Raw genomic sequence first — 17,681 nt, 5'->3', positions numbered from 1 at the left:
CATTCTACTTTAGAGGGGTATAATATCTTTAGATTATTAATACATATAATTTTTTTTTTTTTCAGAATTGATGTGTACAACACTAAGGTGAAGAAAGAAAGCATTTTCCTTTGTGAGGAACGAGAAGCTTCATCTTCCATGATGTCCACTTCTCTTTCAGAGGGTAGATCCATTACAAATAATGATACTAACAGTGCTCCAGACCTTCCTGGGAGAGCCAGCATTATAGATCTACCTGTTTCTGCTACGAGTGGAAGCAACTGCATCCATCAAACTCCCCTGAGCAATGCCTGTAACAGTAGGAATATGTCGTCCAACCACTATAACTGCACAAATGCAGGAAGCAGCGGTCACAACTTTGGTCAGTGCTGCCATTCTGAGCCCACATCTTTCAATGGTATCTTTAGTAAGTGAAATGAGAAAGACGACATGATGCATGGAACTACATAATAGTATTTCAGTATTCAAGTCTTGTGATATTGGGAGTGCAATTGAATGTTTGCCTTAGATCAGGAAATGATGTCAATGATAAGATAAGCTTAAAGTAAAAGAAAATTTTGAGTAATTTGAACACATTTGCTGATCTATTGTGTAGATGTTCTTCTCCTCTATTTTTATGCATTATTTTTAATGACATAATGAAATTCGATGAATACCTTAATTCTGCAGTTTTTTCTGCACATTGTACATATAATACTTAGTGTAAGGTGTTGATGTGGATGGTTGCCAACTTGTATGGCATATTCGTCATTAATAAAAACAGAGATGGGGCAAATTCGCCCACCATGTCTCTAAATCACGTTCCAGTTGCTGGAACAAGACAATACTTTTAGTATATGGTTGACAACCTTTTGTAGAATCTCAATAATTGTCTTATGATGCATATCATTTTTAAGAATTATAATGTACCGTTTGTGAACTCAGCTGTTACTCTGATATTCCCATAGCTTAAGATCAATCAGTACAGGACACAACTGAACTTGACCGAGACATAAACAGAAATAGTTGTGCTCTCGCTGAATTTTTATTAGATAGGGCAGTTCAGTTGGCAACCATCCCCATTGAAGTAATAGGAATTATTAGAAAGCTTTGGTGCAATTCAAAGTTTTGTTATGATGATATCTTCCAGAAAAAGAAGTTACTAAAGACATCTGGATGGAATTTGAGATTTACTGCTGGCATTCACTTGATGAAAATTGATATTGGAAATAACAAGAACTAATAATGTAAAAAGAAAAAAATAAGTCAACTAACTGCTCTGTGCATGAGAGAATCTAACTTCGGGAAACATTATGGACTCTTAGGCTCCTTATTTGTACTGTTGTTCTTCACCCCTTTCTCTTCCCCTCCCTTCTTTACACTATAACATGTCAAATACTGTCAGTCATCTGTTCTTTTGTAGGTAGGTAAGAAAAGCTGACCTCTAGAAACACCACAGACTTACGAGCCTTAACGTAGTTTTTGAAAACTGTAAAGCAGAAGTGTGCAAGTCTGCTTCAGCTGTTCTTAAAGATAATGGGTTTTTTATTCTTCTTTTGATGACTTTTGCTTTGACCAAGTGCTTTTTCTCGGGCTACTCATTACCTAAAAAAAATTTACGTTATTGCCATGTTTTGCCATCTTTCCTCATTTCTACTTTTTTGTTTTTCCTTTGTCCATGTTAAAACCCTTTTTTTCTTAGTTTGTACTTAAAACAGGCATCAGTCATTGTACACTTTCTTTTCTCATTGGAAGCAAAATTTGACTACGTCACATATGTAGTTAATGAAACAATATGTAGAAAAATTCAGTAACTGTTTGTGGCATTAGTATAGAATCTTCAGCATATGTTGTGAAGATGATCAGTAGCTTAGAATTTTGAAGAAGGTTAAGAAGCATGGTTCATTCCAAATGTTTTAGTTGGGATAGAAGGTGAACTTATAAAGAAATGTCCCCCCCCCCCCAAAGACCAAAGATGACATTTCTATCTTTGTGTTTTGTATATGCTTTATCATAACTTTCTGGAAAAGTAGCCTTCTTAAAGAGATATTTTACAGATTATAGAATAAATTAAAAAACTGGCAGGTCCAGTATACATACCTAATAAAATCCCATGCATTCAGCCTCAAAACTTTTGGTGTGAACAAGGCTTATTCTATCTATCTCTTATGCCCATTCCCTCAGAAACTCCCTCAAAGGAGTGGTCATAGCAAAAGAGTCTCCATAACTGGTGAACTCCCTACTGCTTTGTAGTCTTTAGTGCCTCACCCTCAACAGGCAGAGGACAACTCTAATGCAGTGTTTCTAGAGGCTCCTGCGTAATGTTCTAACCTACTACTACTACCTAATGCTCCCGTCTAATGTTCTTACCTACTACTTCTATATAATGTTTCTACCCAGTGTTCCTATCCTCTATATCTATTGCTCCTACCATTTTACCAAAAGGCAGGGCTAATGCATAGTACTCACTGCAGGAAAATCTAGGGTTACAAAGAATGAGTTGTGGGAATTAAGTGTTGTCAAGTGTTATGTATGACAGAGCGTAAGTGATGTGGTTTGATATATAAATCTCATCTATATACTACGGTCTCTATTCCTTTTTATCCTATTAGTTTTAGGTCTTTCATTGAAGAACAGAAAGAATATATGAGTAAAGATTGGGGTTGGAGGAGACATGTTGATTTTATATACTGGATGTTTTGTATTCTTTTCTTATGAATTTCATATGTGGTTAAGTGCTTACATTAGGCAAGTTTAGAATCATAATCATATTTTATAAAATGAAGTAATGATACAAGATTTAAGAGGGCATTGTCAAACCTCTGTATGATTCTCAGGTTTCCCTAAAATGGTCTGTGTAAGTAGGAAAATATTAATAACTAGATTACAAATAAAAAAATGAAGGGCTGTGCAGCGTTGGTCAAGTGGTGTTCTGATCCTAAAAATTTTGAAGTGGCAGATTTTAAGGATACTTAGGGATGAGTGACTGCATAACATTTAAGAATAGTGTAGAAGAGCATTATGTAACTAAAAATAAACTGGAAAAAACATGAAAATGGTAATAACATAAAAAAAGATATGTATAACCACTGATAGTGCCATTGACAGACATGTATGATTAACAAACAATCATAAGGTTTCAGAGGAGGATGAAAAATACTAAAAGTTATGAAAGAGGGAAAGTTGAAATTTAACGTACAATTTATTGTAAATGCTGTCTTTCCTGCTTTGTGACTTCAGAATTAATTCTCTTAAAAACATGTATGCATTTGATCCTTCCCATGTAAATGGGAAAGGAGGTATAGAATAAATAATTAGGTGTTCTGAATGGAATTAGAAAACCAAGAATGGTGAATTTAAAGCTAGATGACACTGTAGGAATGTTTGGAAAGACTTTTGTATGTTTTGAGTTACGAATGTAGTTTTGTTATGATGCACTTAACCCAAATGTATGTTGGAAGGTTAAGGGTGTCAGTGTCATTATCAAGAGCCATGTTGCTCTGAATGTGGAGAGTAGGACATAAAGTATTTGGCTATCTTCTCACACATTTAACACTGTAAGAGAACCCCATTACCAGTACAGTGATGTATCTGTGAAGAAAGAGATACACCATCACATGAGATGGGTTCCTAAAATTCCACTTAAGTTTTATGTATATTGAAAATCCATCGACACCTGAAGCCAGAGTATCTCGACTCCAACACAGTTTATTACCAGTTACTGGCCCAAATAAAGTCAGCTTTTTAAAAATACTTTTAAAAGTCCAGTAGGTAAATGTTTTGAATATTGTGGTTGGGCTCTCTACGGGAAGGTTTAGAGATGTGTTTGGCAAAGTGTACAAGGCCATGTTGTCACGCTAGCAGGAAAAGGCAAAACTAATGTCTGCTACCCACGAGAGGGAGGGCTCAGGCAGTAGAGTACTGGCCTTTTTTATACGCCCACACTTATACTAGAAAAGTTGGGCTGTGCTACCAGCAAGGGGGTTGGGATCTGGCTGTAGAGTATTGGCTCCTCCCATGACCACAGCTAATTCAAGGAGTATCCAGTTACCACACCTATCCTAGGAGTAACTCCACAGGTATTAGGGTGTAGGCAGCAGTTGCTCATGGTTGTACTACTGTTGTGACATAGGAATTTAACATTCTCATGTACAAATTTCTCAATGAAAGTCATTCAAAATATTTATACTGGCATGATTTGGATGTAGAATGCTACCAAAGCTTTACAAATTCAATGAAAATCCATTCTGGGTCTCTTGGTACATGTTATGGGTTGAAATGTGAGCCAGCTTTCACATCATTATCTGGCAATACCTTACATCTAGCATTCACTTGGGCTCCTCTTTGCACCTCACACTAATAATTATTATTTATTGTGGCAGTCAACAAACTCGATTTGTAATGGTAGTGTTGAGTAAGATTTACTGTTTTAGTGTATATAGTATAACATAGCACTGATTTATGAACAAATTCAATCACTACCCCCTGCTTCAGCACGGTAGCACCAGGAAAACAGACAAAAAGAGGCCACATTCGTTCACTCTCTAATTATGTGTAACATAACAAAATCACAGCTTCCTTTGCACATCCAGGCCCCACAGACCTTTCCATGGTTTACCCCAGACTTTTCACATGCCCTGGTTCAGTCCATTGACAGCATGTCAACCCCGGTATACTAAATCATACCAATCCACTCTGTACCTTGCATGTCTTTCACCCTCCTGTATGTTCAGGCCCTGATCACTAAAAATCTTTTTCACTCCATCCTTCCACCTCCAATTTGGTCTCCTGCTTCTCCTTGTTCCTCCACCTCTTGACACATATATCTTCTTTGTCAATCTTTCCTCACTCATTCTCTCCATATATCCAAACCATTTCAGCACACCCTCTTCTGCTCTCTCAACCACACTCTTTTTATTTCCACACATCTCTCTTACCCTTTCATTACTTATTTGATCAAACCACCTCACACCACATATTGTTCTTGAATATTTCATTTCCAACACATCCACCCTTCTGAGTATAACCCTATTTATAGCCCTTGTCTCACAACCATATAATATTACTGGAACTGCTATTCCTTCAAATATACCCATTTTTACTCTGAGATAATGTTCTCTCTTTCCACACATTCTTCATTGCTCCTAGGACCTTCGCCCCCTTCCCCACCCTGTAACTTTCTTCCACTTCCATGGTTCCATTTGCTGCCAAATCCACTCCCAGATATCTAAAACACTGCACTTCCAATTTTTCTCTGTTCAGATTACATTCCCAACCAACTTATCCCTCAACCCTGCTGAACCTAATAACCTTGCTCTTATTCACATTTACTCTCAACTTTCTCCTTTCACACACTTTTTCAAACTCAGTCACCAACTTTTACAGTTTCTCATTCAAAATCAACCACCAGTGCTGTATCATTGGCGAAGAATTGACTCACTTCCCAGGCCTTCTCATCCTCAACAGCCTGCATACTCACCTTTCTCTACGAAACATGCATTTACCTCCTTAACCACCCCATCCATAAACAAATTAAATAACCATAGGGACATCACACACCCCTGCCATAGACCAACCTTCTCTGGGAACCAGTCACTCTCCTCTCTTCCTACTCATACACATGCCTTACACCCTTGATAAAATCTCTCTAGCAGCTTACCTCACACACCATATATTCTTAAGATCTTCCACAAAGTATCTCCATCAACCCTATCATATGCCTTCTCCAGGTCTGTAAATGCCGCATAGAAATTCATCTGTATTTCTAAGTATTTATCACAAGTACTCTTCAAAGTAGCACCTGATTCACACATCCTTTACCACTTTTAAAACACTGCTCCTCCCCAATCTGATGCTCTGTGTACATGCCTTCACCCTCTCAGTCAATACCCTCCAATACAATTTTCCAGGAATACTCAATAAACTTATGCCTTTGTAGTTTGAACACTTACCTTTATCCCCTTTGTCTTTATAGAGCTGCACTATACATGGATTCTGCCAATCCTCAGGCACTTCACCCTGATCCATACACACTTTGAATACCCTTACCAGCCAATCAACAACACAACCATCCCCCTTCATAATAAATTCAACTGCAGTACCATCCAAACCCACCAATCAATTTGCATTACCAAGAAAGGGAAAGATATTGTTTTGAGATAACATGGAACCAGAGACTGGATGGATACAGAAAGCACGTGTTGTACTTGAGTTGAGGAAGATAAAAGATGATGAAAGATAAGGGAGACATTAATGTGTGTGAGGGAAATAATAGCATTGAGTAGTGTTTTATATTCAGAAGTACTTGGTATTTGTACAGGAAACTAAACCGACCATTATATTAGACATGGATCAACATTACCAAGAATAAAAATCCTTAACAGTATTAAACTGTTTGTGATAAATTTAGTTTTTAAGTATAAAATGAGTGAGAAATTCTTGCAAGGGACAAATACAAGTAGTCAAGTAAAGCATGTGGTGGAAGGTGCAGAGATTTTGAGGAAGGAGAGTTGTATACACTTCCACCCATGGCTCTCTCGGAAATTGAAGTTAGCAATAAACTGGTTTGTACAGACAAATTTCATTGAATTCTTTCTCATATAGACATGAAAATCAGTATCCTTAAACAAAACTCTATGGTACTTATTGTACTTTATGATTTCGTAGTTCCTGTTCTGTGAGATGTAGATTAATTTTGAACATTATGTATTTTAGATAATTTTCATAAATGCATGTGGAATATAAAGAATGAATACATTGAAAGCATAATTTGCAGCCATGTTTGCACACATACATTGTTCAGAGTAGCACCAGTCATGTACAATGGTGAGTGATCATCATTTACAAATAAAAATTTTGGATTAGCACTGTAGTCTGACGTTACTAAGTCATGTAATGTTTTAGTTGTAGCAAACTTTCTTGTTCCATCCAGAGGGAGAGTTTAATGAATAAGTTGTTCTTTTACCAAGATATTTTATATATGTAAATTTATGTATGTATTTGTCTGATAACAATCTCCATTCCTGCCATATTGTGGAAATTAGTTAATTTTTCAGTATCTTTTACTTTTTCCTGAAAATTTTTACTTCCCGATGTCTAAGCATGTGAACTCAATGTGACTAATGTGCTCACCAGGTTTGGATTCAGGGTAAATGAAAATGTTTCATCTTTATCACTTCATAAATTAACTGAGTGTTGGTGAAAGTTTTGTGTGTTTGGATGGAGGAATTTTAAAAAAACAAAGTATTCCTTTGTGATAACCTTTTGCTTGCCTTTTAGTGCTTTCCAGAGCAAACAAAGCCATCCAATTCACTTTTTTTTTTTTCCAGAAAGACACACTGATGATTGGGCAATTGGTGTCCACACACCAAGGTCAGGCCTGATTGGGGGGGGGGGATATTCTTACAGTCATAAATAAAAGAATCACAACGTAGGAGTCTGGGATGACGTAAGGTACAGAGTTACAGTAAGGTTTCTGAAAATATTTGAAGAGTTAGTTTAATTTGGTGGCTAAACACATAATGTAAAAATCTGATTACTCAACCACATTGGGATCTGAGGCAAGACAGATAACTGGAAAATTTGAATACTTGGAGGAAATATAAAAGAAATAGAAATAAATGGGGAAAAATATGCAAAAATGTATGGCATACATACTTAAGAGTATCTAAAGTTCCTCTCAAGATCTTGCAGCATAAGTGGAAGTAGAAACTCAGCATAGTTTAGGGTTAGGCTTGTTTTTTCACAATGTCCTATCATTTAATTTTCTGCTGAATACAGATCATACTTTTCTTTCTACTGCTTCTGAGTGAGCTTGTTCACATGCATGCACTGTTTTCAGCAGACATTTCAAAGGGATGACTTTTTTTATGAAAGTAATATCAATAACAGTATCCACTGAGAAACACAGTAAGAGACTAATAATGTAAACGAAAGTGACTGTAGGTGCTTGAAGAGCAACATCTCCAGTGATTAACTTAGAATGACTTCTATTTAGGGAATCAAATGTCTTTACGAAGAGCTGGAATAATGGAGTAATTGGATCTTTTCCGTATTGGTTAAGAATAAGTGACCAACTGAAGGATAATGGTGATAAAGCATGTTAATGTAAACTAAACCATAATGGATGGGATAATCATTAATTATTAGTATAATGTGATGAGATGGAAATTCCTCTGACCAAATATCTACAGTTTTTCTTTCCTTTACTTTTTCTAATGGTTCAGGATTTATTGTACCTATAACAATGATGTTATACATAGAACATGTTGCCATATTAGCCCCAAGATTAAGCAACATTTTCTCTCGGAGATCTGCTTAACAAACTCACTATGCGTATCCTAATTCCAAAGCCAAATATCTGGCAACAAAGTCTGGTGTATCTACCTGGCCTTCATATCTGAAGAGTTTTTGCACAATAATATAATATTCCCAATAATCTTCAAATTTCAGATTAATAAAGTTAATATCAAATAATGTTTGTGTTATTTATCATGCTTCATTGTGAACCGGGTGTTGGCAAAGTCTGTCGGTAAGTGGTAACACCATAAGCACAAAGTCACCTTTGATGCTGCATCGTTTTAAGCAGATACAAAAGAGTAAATCATTGCTGATGGCCTCCTCAACCTGAAGGAGCCCACCTTACCCTGCTCCTTTGCTGAGCACAGTCCTGAAGGTGAAGGACCCCATAAAGGAGATTCCAAGGTCAACTAATAATAGTAAATATGAAAATAATAATAATACATTACAGGGTATAAGAGCCACTGGATTCCTTAACAGAATAATGAAGGGTAGATACTTAAGTAAGGAAATCAAGAAAGGATTAATGGACAGCATAGTTCTTCCAACCCTGACCTATGGAGCCAAAACACTGGCATGAGATTAGCCAAAGAGGTCAAGAATTCAGGCTGTGCAAATGAACTATTTGAGAGAAACATGTGGTATGACTAAAAGAAATGAGGGGGTGAACGAGAGTTGTTGTACGACAGGGAATGATTTGTGGAGTGGTAGAGTGGGTGAAATATAATACTTTGAAGTGGTTTTGGGCATGTGGAAAGAATGCAAGACAGGAAGTTTACAAGGAAAGTGTATGCAAGTATGATGGAGGGGTCAGGGTGAGTGGATGACAGCCTGTGACATAGGGAAATAGAGAGTGGAAGAGTACAAATGGTGGAAGAATGTGTAGAGTGGCATATGTGAGGGAGGCATGTAAGGACAGGGATATGGAGACTTTCCATGGCCACCCCCTTGATAGGAGTTCCTAAAGGGAATGGGCATTAGAGATATAGACTGATAGATTATAATATCTTCAGTGGTAAGTTTGGGAGAGTGTGTGAATGTAAGAAATACTAAGATGTAGCAGAGGGATGAGACAGGATACTTTGATGTAAGTTTTAATGGAGACGACCTGGAGATAACAGAGTCCTTTAGGTGCTCTGGGGGTGGATGGAATCTTTGGGGGCTTATTTAGATAGTAACTGGGAGGGGTTGAATTCCTGGGTGCATTGAGGAGAGAGGTCAGAGGCAGGGAAAAGGTAGGGACGTCTGAAGGTGTAGTGGTCTTAAGTGTTGTACAGACGAGTCTTGTACCCTAAATGTGAAAGAACAGAGGAGGGTTGACATGTTCGTAATGAAATACCCCAGGAAAATATGTGGTGCAAAGTGGGTTGATAAGTGTCAAAAATGACAGTGTACGAGACTGGTATGGTAGTACGCACAGTATGATTTAAGGAGCTAAGTTCTGCTAAAATAGTTCAAAATATGATGATAATAAGCAAAGAAGGACTAATTAAGAGGATGTAAGTGTCAGTACTGGAGGGAGTAAAGATGGAAGGCTGGAGTAAATGAGGCTTTAGGGTATCAGGTCCTGAATATTTAGAAGGGTGAGATGCTCACGTGGAGCAGAATGAACCAGATCAATGTGGTATTCATGTTGTGATACGCTGTCAAAGGCCTGAACTTGAGCACATGAAGCAGTTAACTATGGAAAAGCCCAAGGGGTTTGGATATTATGATGAAGGTTCTGGTTTTAGTGCATTACAAACGACAGCTAGAAAGTGGAGGCCAATGTTTGTCTTTTCCTGATGCTACCCCAGTGAGGCAGAAGCAGTTGTGCACGAAAGAAAATTATAAAACCAATTACTATGTGCTTATAAAAATGTTTTCACCATTACCCCATTATTAAAAGGATACATGGAATTCCAAACTTAACAGACTTCCTATTTTGCTTTGTCGCTGTCTCCCGCATAGCAAGGAAACAGACGAAAGAATGGCCCACATACACATGTATATACATACATGTCCACACACAGCACATATACATACCTTTACATCTCAATGTATACATATATATACACACAGACATATACATATATACCCACGTACATAATTCATACTGTCTGTCTTTATTCATTCCCATCGCCACCCCGCCACACATGGAATAACAACACCCTCCCCCCTCATGTGTGCGAGGTAGCGCTAGGAAAAGACAACAAAGGCCACATTCGTTCACACTGTCTCTAGCCGTCACGTAATATGCTTCCTATTTTTTCTAATTTACATTTAAGTTGATTTCCTCTATACAATATGCTTCCATTGCATATGATCCTTATCATTCCTATTGTACTTTTATTTGAAATATCCCTAGCCCCAAACAATTCTCTATATATCTGTTCAACTCTTCTGGGGTCTACATTTCTTTCTTGTACCATCTACTGTGTTGCTATGTACCTTCTTGACCAACCTGCTATCTTCCATAGTTTTACATGACCATACTACTCTAAAATGCTTTCATCCATGTGGCTTTCTTATATTTTGTTCATCGCATAACCTTCTCATCATTATTCTTCACTCTCTTTTTCCAACTAATTCCAATTGTAATATGCAAGTTGTATATCTCTTTTGCTCTCTTTTTTTATTCTCCTACCCTAACATATATAACCTTGGCTTTTACACCCACACATCAGTGATGGGACAAGTATTTCTTCATACAAGCTTCTTCCTCACTATGTGCTTAAATTTTACCCATTCGCCTTGGCTTTCACTGTACCCACAATTTTTTCTCTCTCATATGACTCTACTTATTGAAACTTAAGCTTTCCCTTGGTCAAACTTTACTCCCAAGTATTTAAACTTATTCTCGACTTTAAGTTCTCCACTATATACTCTTACACTGACCTCTTATCTCTCTTAAACGCTAGCATCTCTTACTCACTTTTCCCCTCAACATCCTACACCTTCAAGCATCATAGCATCACTACAACACCCCATCATTCTATCCCACTCTTCCTTCAATGTAGCTAACAACACAGCATCATTTGCATAAATCAACTGTTGCAACCCTACTGTTCCTCCATGGTTAAGTGTTACACCACAATCATCCCCACACTGCTCATGTAATACCCCATCCAAAAAAATATCAAATAACTAGAGTGACATCACACAGCCTTGCTGTGCTCCTATACAAATTTCAAACCACTCATTTCCACTACCACTTAAGTCTCGCATATTCACTCCAATTATAAAAGCTCTAACAGTAGTCGTCTAAGTACACTGCAGAGAGTTGGAAATAACCTAAATGCTTTCCTATTCACTTGCCATGTAGTTTTTCATTATATCCATAAATGCTGGACACATCTTTCATAGATGTTTAACTGCTAACCTCTTCCCTTATAACACTACAACACCCCATCATTCTATCCCACTCTTCCTTCAATGTAGCTAACAACACAGCATCATTTGCATAAATCAACTGTTGCAACCCTACTGTTCCTCCATGGTTAAGTGTTACACCACAATCATCCCCACACTGCTCATGTAATACCCCATCCAAAATACCCCATAAAATACCCCATAAAAGCTCTAACAGTAGTCGTCTAAGTACACTGCAGAGAGTTGGAAATAACCTAAATGCTTTCCTATTCACTTGCCATGTAGTTTTTCATTATATCCATAAATGCTGGACACATCTTTCATAGATGTTTAACTGCTAACCTCTTCCCTTCCCAAGCCCAACTTTTTATTCACAAATAAGTGTTCATTAATCACGACCTTATCATATATCTTGCCAACCATGCTAAGGACACTTACTCTCCTGTAATTCTTACAATCAATTTTACTCCCCTTTACTTCAGAGTGGAACAATGCCTTCACTCAGTCATCAGGCACCTGACCACTCTTCTGTTTCCACACACATTTTCCAGATCCATTCCACAGCTGTTTCACCTCCACTCTTCACTACTCCCCAGCTTTTCCATTCTTCAGAAGTTTCATTGCTCTAATTTCATCTTTTAATTCCCTTACTCTCCATCATATCTATTCCTCTCTCTCTCTCCTTACTTCTCCTCATACCCTACCAAAAGACACTACTTTTGTTATTATTTCTAAGATTCATTTGAAATGCTCTTCTCTCTCCCTCTCTTATACTTCATCCTTTGTTACCAACATTCTCTGTTTTCCATTTCAGAGGTAGTTCCTGTAACAGACAAAGAATGGCCTCCTCTTTTCACATCCAATCTCTAGCTGTCATTTATAACAGACCAAAACCAAAGCACACATCCACAGCCAACCTTCACATAACATTCCATGGTTCCCCGACCACTTCATGTGCCCTGGATCAGTCCAGTAACTGTAATTGCCCCCTGTATGTTGCATAGCTTCAATTTACTCTATCCCACGCACCTCTCTCACTTGCCAGCATGTGTAGGCCTAAAAGCCTCTTTCACTTCATCTTTCTAAGTCATCATTCTCTTGTTCCTTCAACTTTTGACAATATTTCCCCTTAGTCTCTCTTCAATTATCCTCTACATATATCCAAATAATTTCTGCACAACCTATTCAGCTCTCTCATTCAAACTCTGCTTACTACCACAGCTCTCTTACAAAGGCATTCCTCAAACAACCCTCTTGCACCACATATTGTCCTCATACATACAACCTCCAACACATGCATCCTCTTCCTCATCATCAATTCAATATTCATATTCAGGACTTGAGATATACTAAACTTTTTTATCCATTCATGTCTTCCTTCTGACAGATTCAACTTTTTCAAACTTTCTCCTCCTTTAACATTATAAAGATCTTCATTCCATCATGATATTCTCCTCTTTCCACAACCTACAGATGCAAAGGTGCACACCTGCAAAGTGACCTATAGTCCATTCTTCAATCACCTCAACTTCAAACACGTACACTTTTCAGTCCTCTCTGCATTTCCTTCCTCTACTTCACCTGAAAGTTATTCCACTCTAATACTTTCATCTTTCTCATTTTTCAGTCACATTTCTAGTCATTTATCATCTAAAACGAATGGCTAACCTACTAACTATACATCACGCACACAATCTATAATATTCTTTCTGAACAGAAGCAAATCATTCTCATATAATTATTGCAGATGGCTCAAGCAACTGAATGCTCTAATCATGGTTATCATATAATGGCCTGTATCTGTATGGAGTGCAGCTGAAGGAACCCCATAAAAGGGAATCCTAGGGTTACATAATGACATTGCGGTTATGAAACATGGAAACAAAAGTGCACAACTCTTGCCATGACACACAAATAGTAATCATATAATCATCAAACAAAAATGAAATAAATCTTACATAAACATTGCAGCAATAAGGCAGAATTTGGCTAGACAGAGACTAAAGGAGGCATGCATTCAAAGCAGCTTTACTTTCAAGCCAACAAGGATTGCAGAGATTAGTGATACAGAACAAGTCAGAACACATACTGGAATTCACAAGATTAGTTGAGGTTGGCCGGATTATGTATAAGGTATTCTTAAAAAATTTATGAATATGAAAGATATCAGGCATACACAAGGGGACTGTACCAATGGAGGTTTTTAGTGACAGAGCAGGTCATTTTATAACATTAATGACAAACATGATTCAAATACTAAAAGGGCTTAGAAACAGATGGAGAGGATAACATCAGTTACTGAACTTGGATTATATGTAGAGCATATCAAGGAATGAAAGAACTGTATGGACTCAAAACTGTTCATGCCATCCTCAGCAACTCCTAAGGTTTAGCTTACAATCAATAGCAAATATAATAAGTAACTCTTGCAAAAGCCAACTGCCAATCAAGAACTTTCCAAAGAATAAAACTGCACTCCTATCTATACTCTTCACTCAAATGAGTATAATATATATCAATGCACTAGTGAAAGCATATGGAAGTGGAGCACCTACTGGTGACTAACTATAAAATGAAACTTTATCTTAACTACACCTTCACCCGTATCCTGATGTTCTCTAATGTTGAGACAAAACTAAGCTGATCCTTACTGGGCAAATTGACCTGGAGCAGAAACATCAGAGTGTCACATTCACTTCACAACATGAGCCTGACCAGATTTCATTTTACTTATTCTTTGCCAATGGTATCCCAGGAAAAAAAAAAAAAAAGCCATACTTACCCTTAATTTACAAAATGTCCTAATAATTCATTGTAGTGTGGTTCTATGTATTTGTCAGATTGGGAAGCAGGTCCATACATAATTCTGTTTTGCCTTTTTTATGTGAAGCTATCATATGAAGTGGGTTAAACATCATCTTGTGTCATCAGTACTCTGCACCCCTAATGGATGTGCTCAGCTGGAAGTATAAAGGCCATAGGATGTATTGCAACACCCCTGGTTTACATAGTTTGAGAAGAGCTTACTATGAATTATAGTTACTTGTGATGACATTCAGGCTATCCTTTTAAGGATAACTATAATGCTTACCAATATATAAAGGCGTAGTGGGATCTGGCAAATCTTAAAAAAAACCACAAACAACTTACATCATGTAGTGAAGCAAGTTCTTAAGTAAAAGAAGAGAATGAATGAATGAATGAATGAATGAATGAAGCATTTTTGGATTCAGAAAAGGCATGTGGTACAAGTTAACAGCAAAGCTCTCTGGGACATTCAGACTCTTATGGTATGCCTGAAAGACATGAATATTCATAAAATCATTACACCAAATCACTAGTTAATGCTTGACATGTGTTGCTGAAAAAAAAAAAAAAAACAGCTTAATGGAGTCACTGTAAAGTGGAAACCATTGTACTGTAGGATTCCATGGGATAAAAGGGGCAAAGGGAGGTTTACAGTACTAGGGAAGATTTCTCACCTAATTTTCACACAGAAATAATAGGTCAAGAAACATACAGAAGAGTACAATGTAAGTATCTAAATAAAAAATATAGTATAGAGGAAGCAGTGCATGTGTGAGAATAAACAGTGGTTTGTTTGACTATTTCAGAATAATTATGGATGTGTATGAAGACTATAATTTTAATCTAATATTTTTATAGAAAGGGCATTTTGTGAAGTGAGATGAGAAAAGTGAACTGTTGACCCATGGAGGAACATTATGGGTTACCAGAATTATTATTTGTAAATGAAGCCACTGTACTTCATCAGCTGCATCAGTCGAGGATTTGGGCATAATGGTAGGTCACTTAGATAATGTGCATAGGTTGCCAAAAATAAATGGAAGTAAAAAGATTTTACTTTTTGAACAAGTTGTCACAGTATAACAGTCTGGCTGGTGAAGTGATGGAAATTATGTACCAATTTAGCTATATGAAGGTGAAGCTCGGTTGGGATTTTAGCAGGAAAACAGAAGTTAGAAGTACTCTTGCAAGAGTGAAAACTTGGAGATACTCTTGAACAGTCTGATAAACAAAATAACTTATGTGGAAGACTGACAAAAAAAAAAAAGCTTTCATGACATACTTGTCCTAACTCTTGATATAAAAATGTTAAACCTTAGTTTATATGGGTGAGCAGGTCAAAAATGAGAACAACAGAGATATATAACCTGTGTAATACAGTTGGAATTAGGGAAGTAAAGAAAGGCATGGGAAGAAATCACAAGGGAGGATAATGGATGACATTTTTTAGAGGTGTTATGGTCAAGCATAAAGTACTGGTGATTATGTGCGGAGAGATATGTATAATGATATATTTCATGTTCTACAAGGAAAATGTACATGGTGGAAGAAATGAAGAGACACAATGAATTCATTACAAGTATTTCAACTGAAGATACTTATTGACACTTACAAGCCTTTGACTATTCTAAAATCTCTACTCTGCATGGTTTCTGGCTTTGCTTATTTGCTTGACTGGAATGGTGACCTTATAGATGAGGCATAGTTTGGGGTTAAATGAATGAACCATTTGTAGATAACACTATGGGATTCTCTTTCCTGTCCATAGCTTGAAGTGATAAGTGTCCAGAGGGTATTTAGCCTTTCTAAAGTTCCAAAGCTTAACAGAGGAGGAAAAGATGAAGATATCACAACTCACCCTTGATTTGCCAATGGTTATTTGCCTATAACTATGTGGCTATGATTACCTTAACTGGACTGAACATATACTATTCCTACAACAGGGGAGTCTCATCTTTACTCTTATATACTGTAATGAGTCCCAACAGCTGCCACAACAAAGCAATTTACTTCCACTAATTTATGTACTGGCCATAATCATTCCAAATGCACGTCCACAGCAATGACACAAGAAGAGCCTTTACCCAGTGGTCTTTTCGGGAAGGTGAAATCCCTTAAGATAATGAAAACTCTGCACCATAGGCTCATCAAAAACAATTATGACAATTACCTCACAATCATACATGAATTCAAAAACTCAAATGATCATATAACCTACCAGTCAATAATCAGTACTGAAAGCACTCCAGATTGCTCTCAATAACCTTCATAAGTGATCCTGATGGATTAATGTACATTAGGTCCACTCTTTGCATCTATGGCTTATGAGCATGATTACTACAATTCCAACAAATAATTAATTCATCCACATGATATCAACCATCCTCAAGCAGGAAAACTGATTCCAAAAATGTTGCTTCTAAAAGATCTTTATGAAACATTCATTTTTCATATGGATACCTGAAGGTAGATATTTAATGAAGTTTCTACAAACAAATTATGTATCCTACTATAATAATTTTATTTCATTCTTTCAATACTTGTTTGCTGTTTTTGTTAAGCGACCATAAAACATTGTTGGACAATCACATGTTTACCAAATGGCATCCTAGCTTCGTCTCTTCGATGTATATCAACTGACATATTTCTCTCTTGTGTCTCCCCTGATGATATGATTATTACATGAAAGTGCACTTGGGAACTTGTCGTGTTTCATTTTCTCCGTGGGCTCATAGGAATATATATGTATATAGATATATATATATCCCCGGGGATAGGAGAGAAAGAATACTTCCCACGTGTGTGTGTGTGTGTGTGTGTGTGTGTGTGTGTGTGTGTATTTGAATGGATGGGCCATTCTTCGTCTGTTTCCTGGCACTACCTTGCTGACCCAGGAAACTGCGATTAAGTATAGTGAATATAAAATGTGACTGGATGGGCCATTCTTTGTCAGTTTCCTGCCACTACCTCCTTGATGCGGGAAACAGGGATCAAGTATAATAAAATAAATAAATATATAAATATATTCATTTATTTCTCCCATCATCAATCCTTACCCAATCAGCCCTCTTCACACCATATACTATTCCCAAGCATTTCGTTTCCAACACAGCTACAATGTTCCACTCTTTTGCATTATGGGCCAAAGATATAACACAATATAACACAACTGAGACTATTATACCATCAAACATTTTTGACCTCACAGACAGTGACCTCTCCTTCCACAAACTACTTAATGCACC

At 37.1% G+C, this 17,681-nt stretch overlaps 1 protein-coding gene across 3 annotated transcripts in view; it reads left to right on the top strand.

The window, feature by feature from the left end:
• The window catches only part of LOC139749578 (glycerophosphocholine phosphodiesterase GPCPD1-like), a 167,162-nt gene extending 158,708 nt beyond the window's left edge, over nt 1–8,454 (top strand). For all 3 annotated transcript variants that reach the window (XM_071663646.1, XM_071663645.1, XM_071663647.1), the window contains one exon: nt 66–8,454. In XM_071663646.1, the coding sequence (XP_071519747.1) occupies nt 66–414 (349 nt within the window). In that variant the 3' untranslated portion in view covers nt 415–8,454. The remainder of the gene's footprint in view (nt 1–65) is intronic.
• Nucleotides 8,455–17,681: the final 9,227 nt, after the last annotated feature.

Source organism: Panulirus ornatus, chromosome 7, assembly GCF_036320965.1.
Source record: "Panulirus ornatus isolate Po-2019 chromosome 7, ASM3632096v1, whole genome shotgun sequence".
NCBI lineage: Eukaryota > Metazoa > Arthropoda > Malacostraca > Decapoda > Palinuridae > Panulirus > Panulirus ornatus.
The sequence above is the reverse complement of the archived record's forward strand: the minus strand, read 5'-3'. Positions and strand labels throughout refer to the sequence as shown.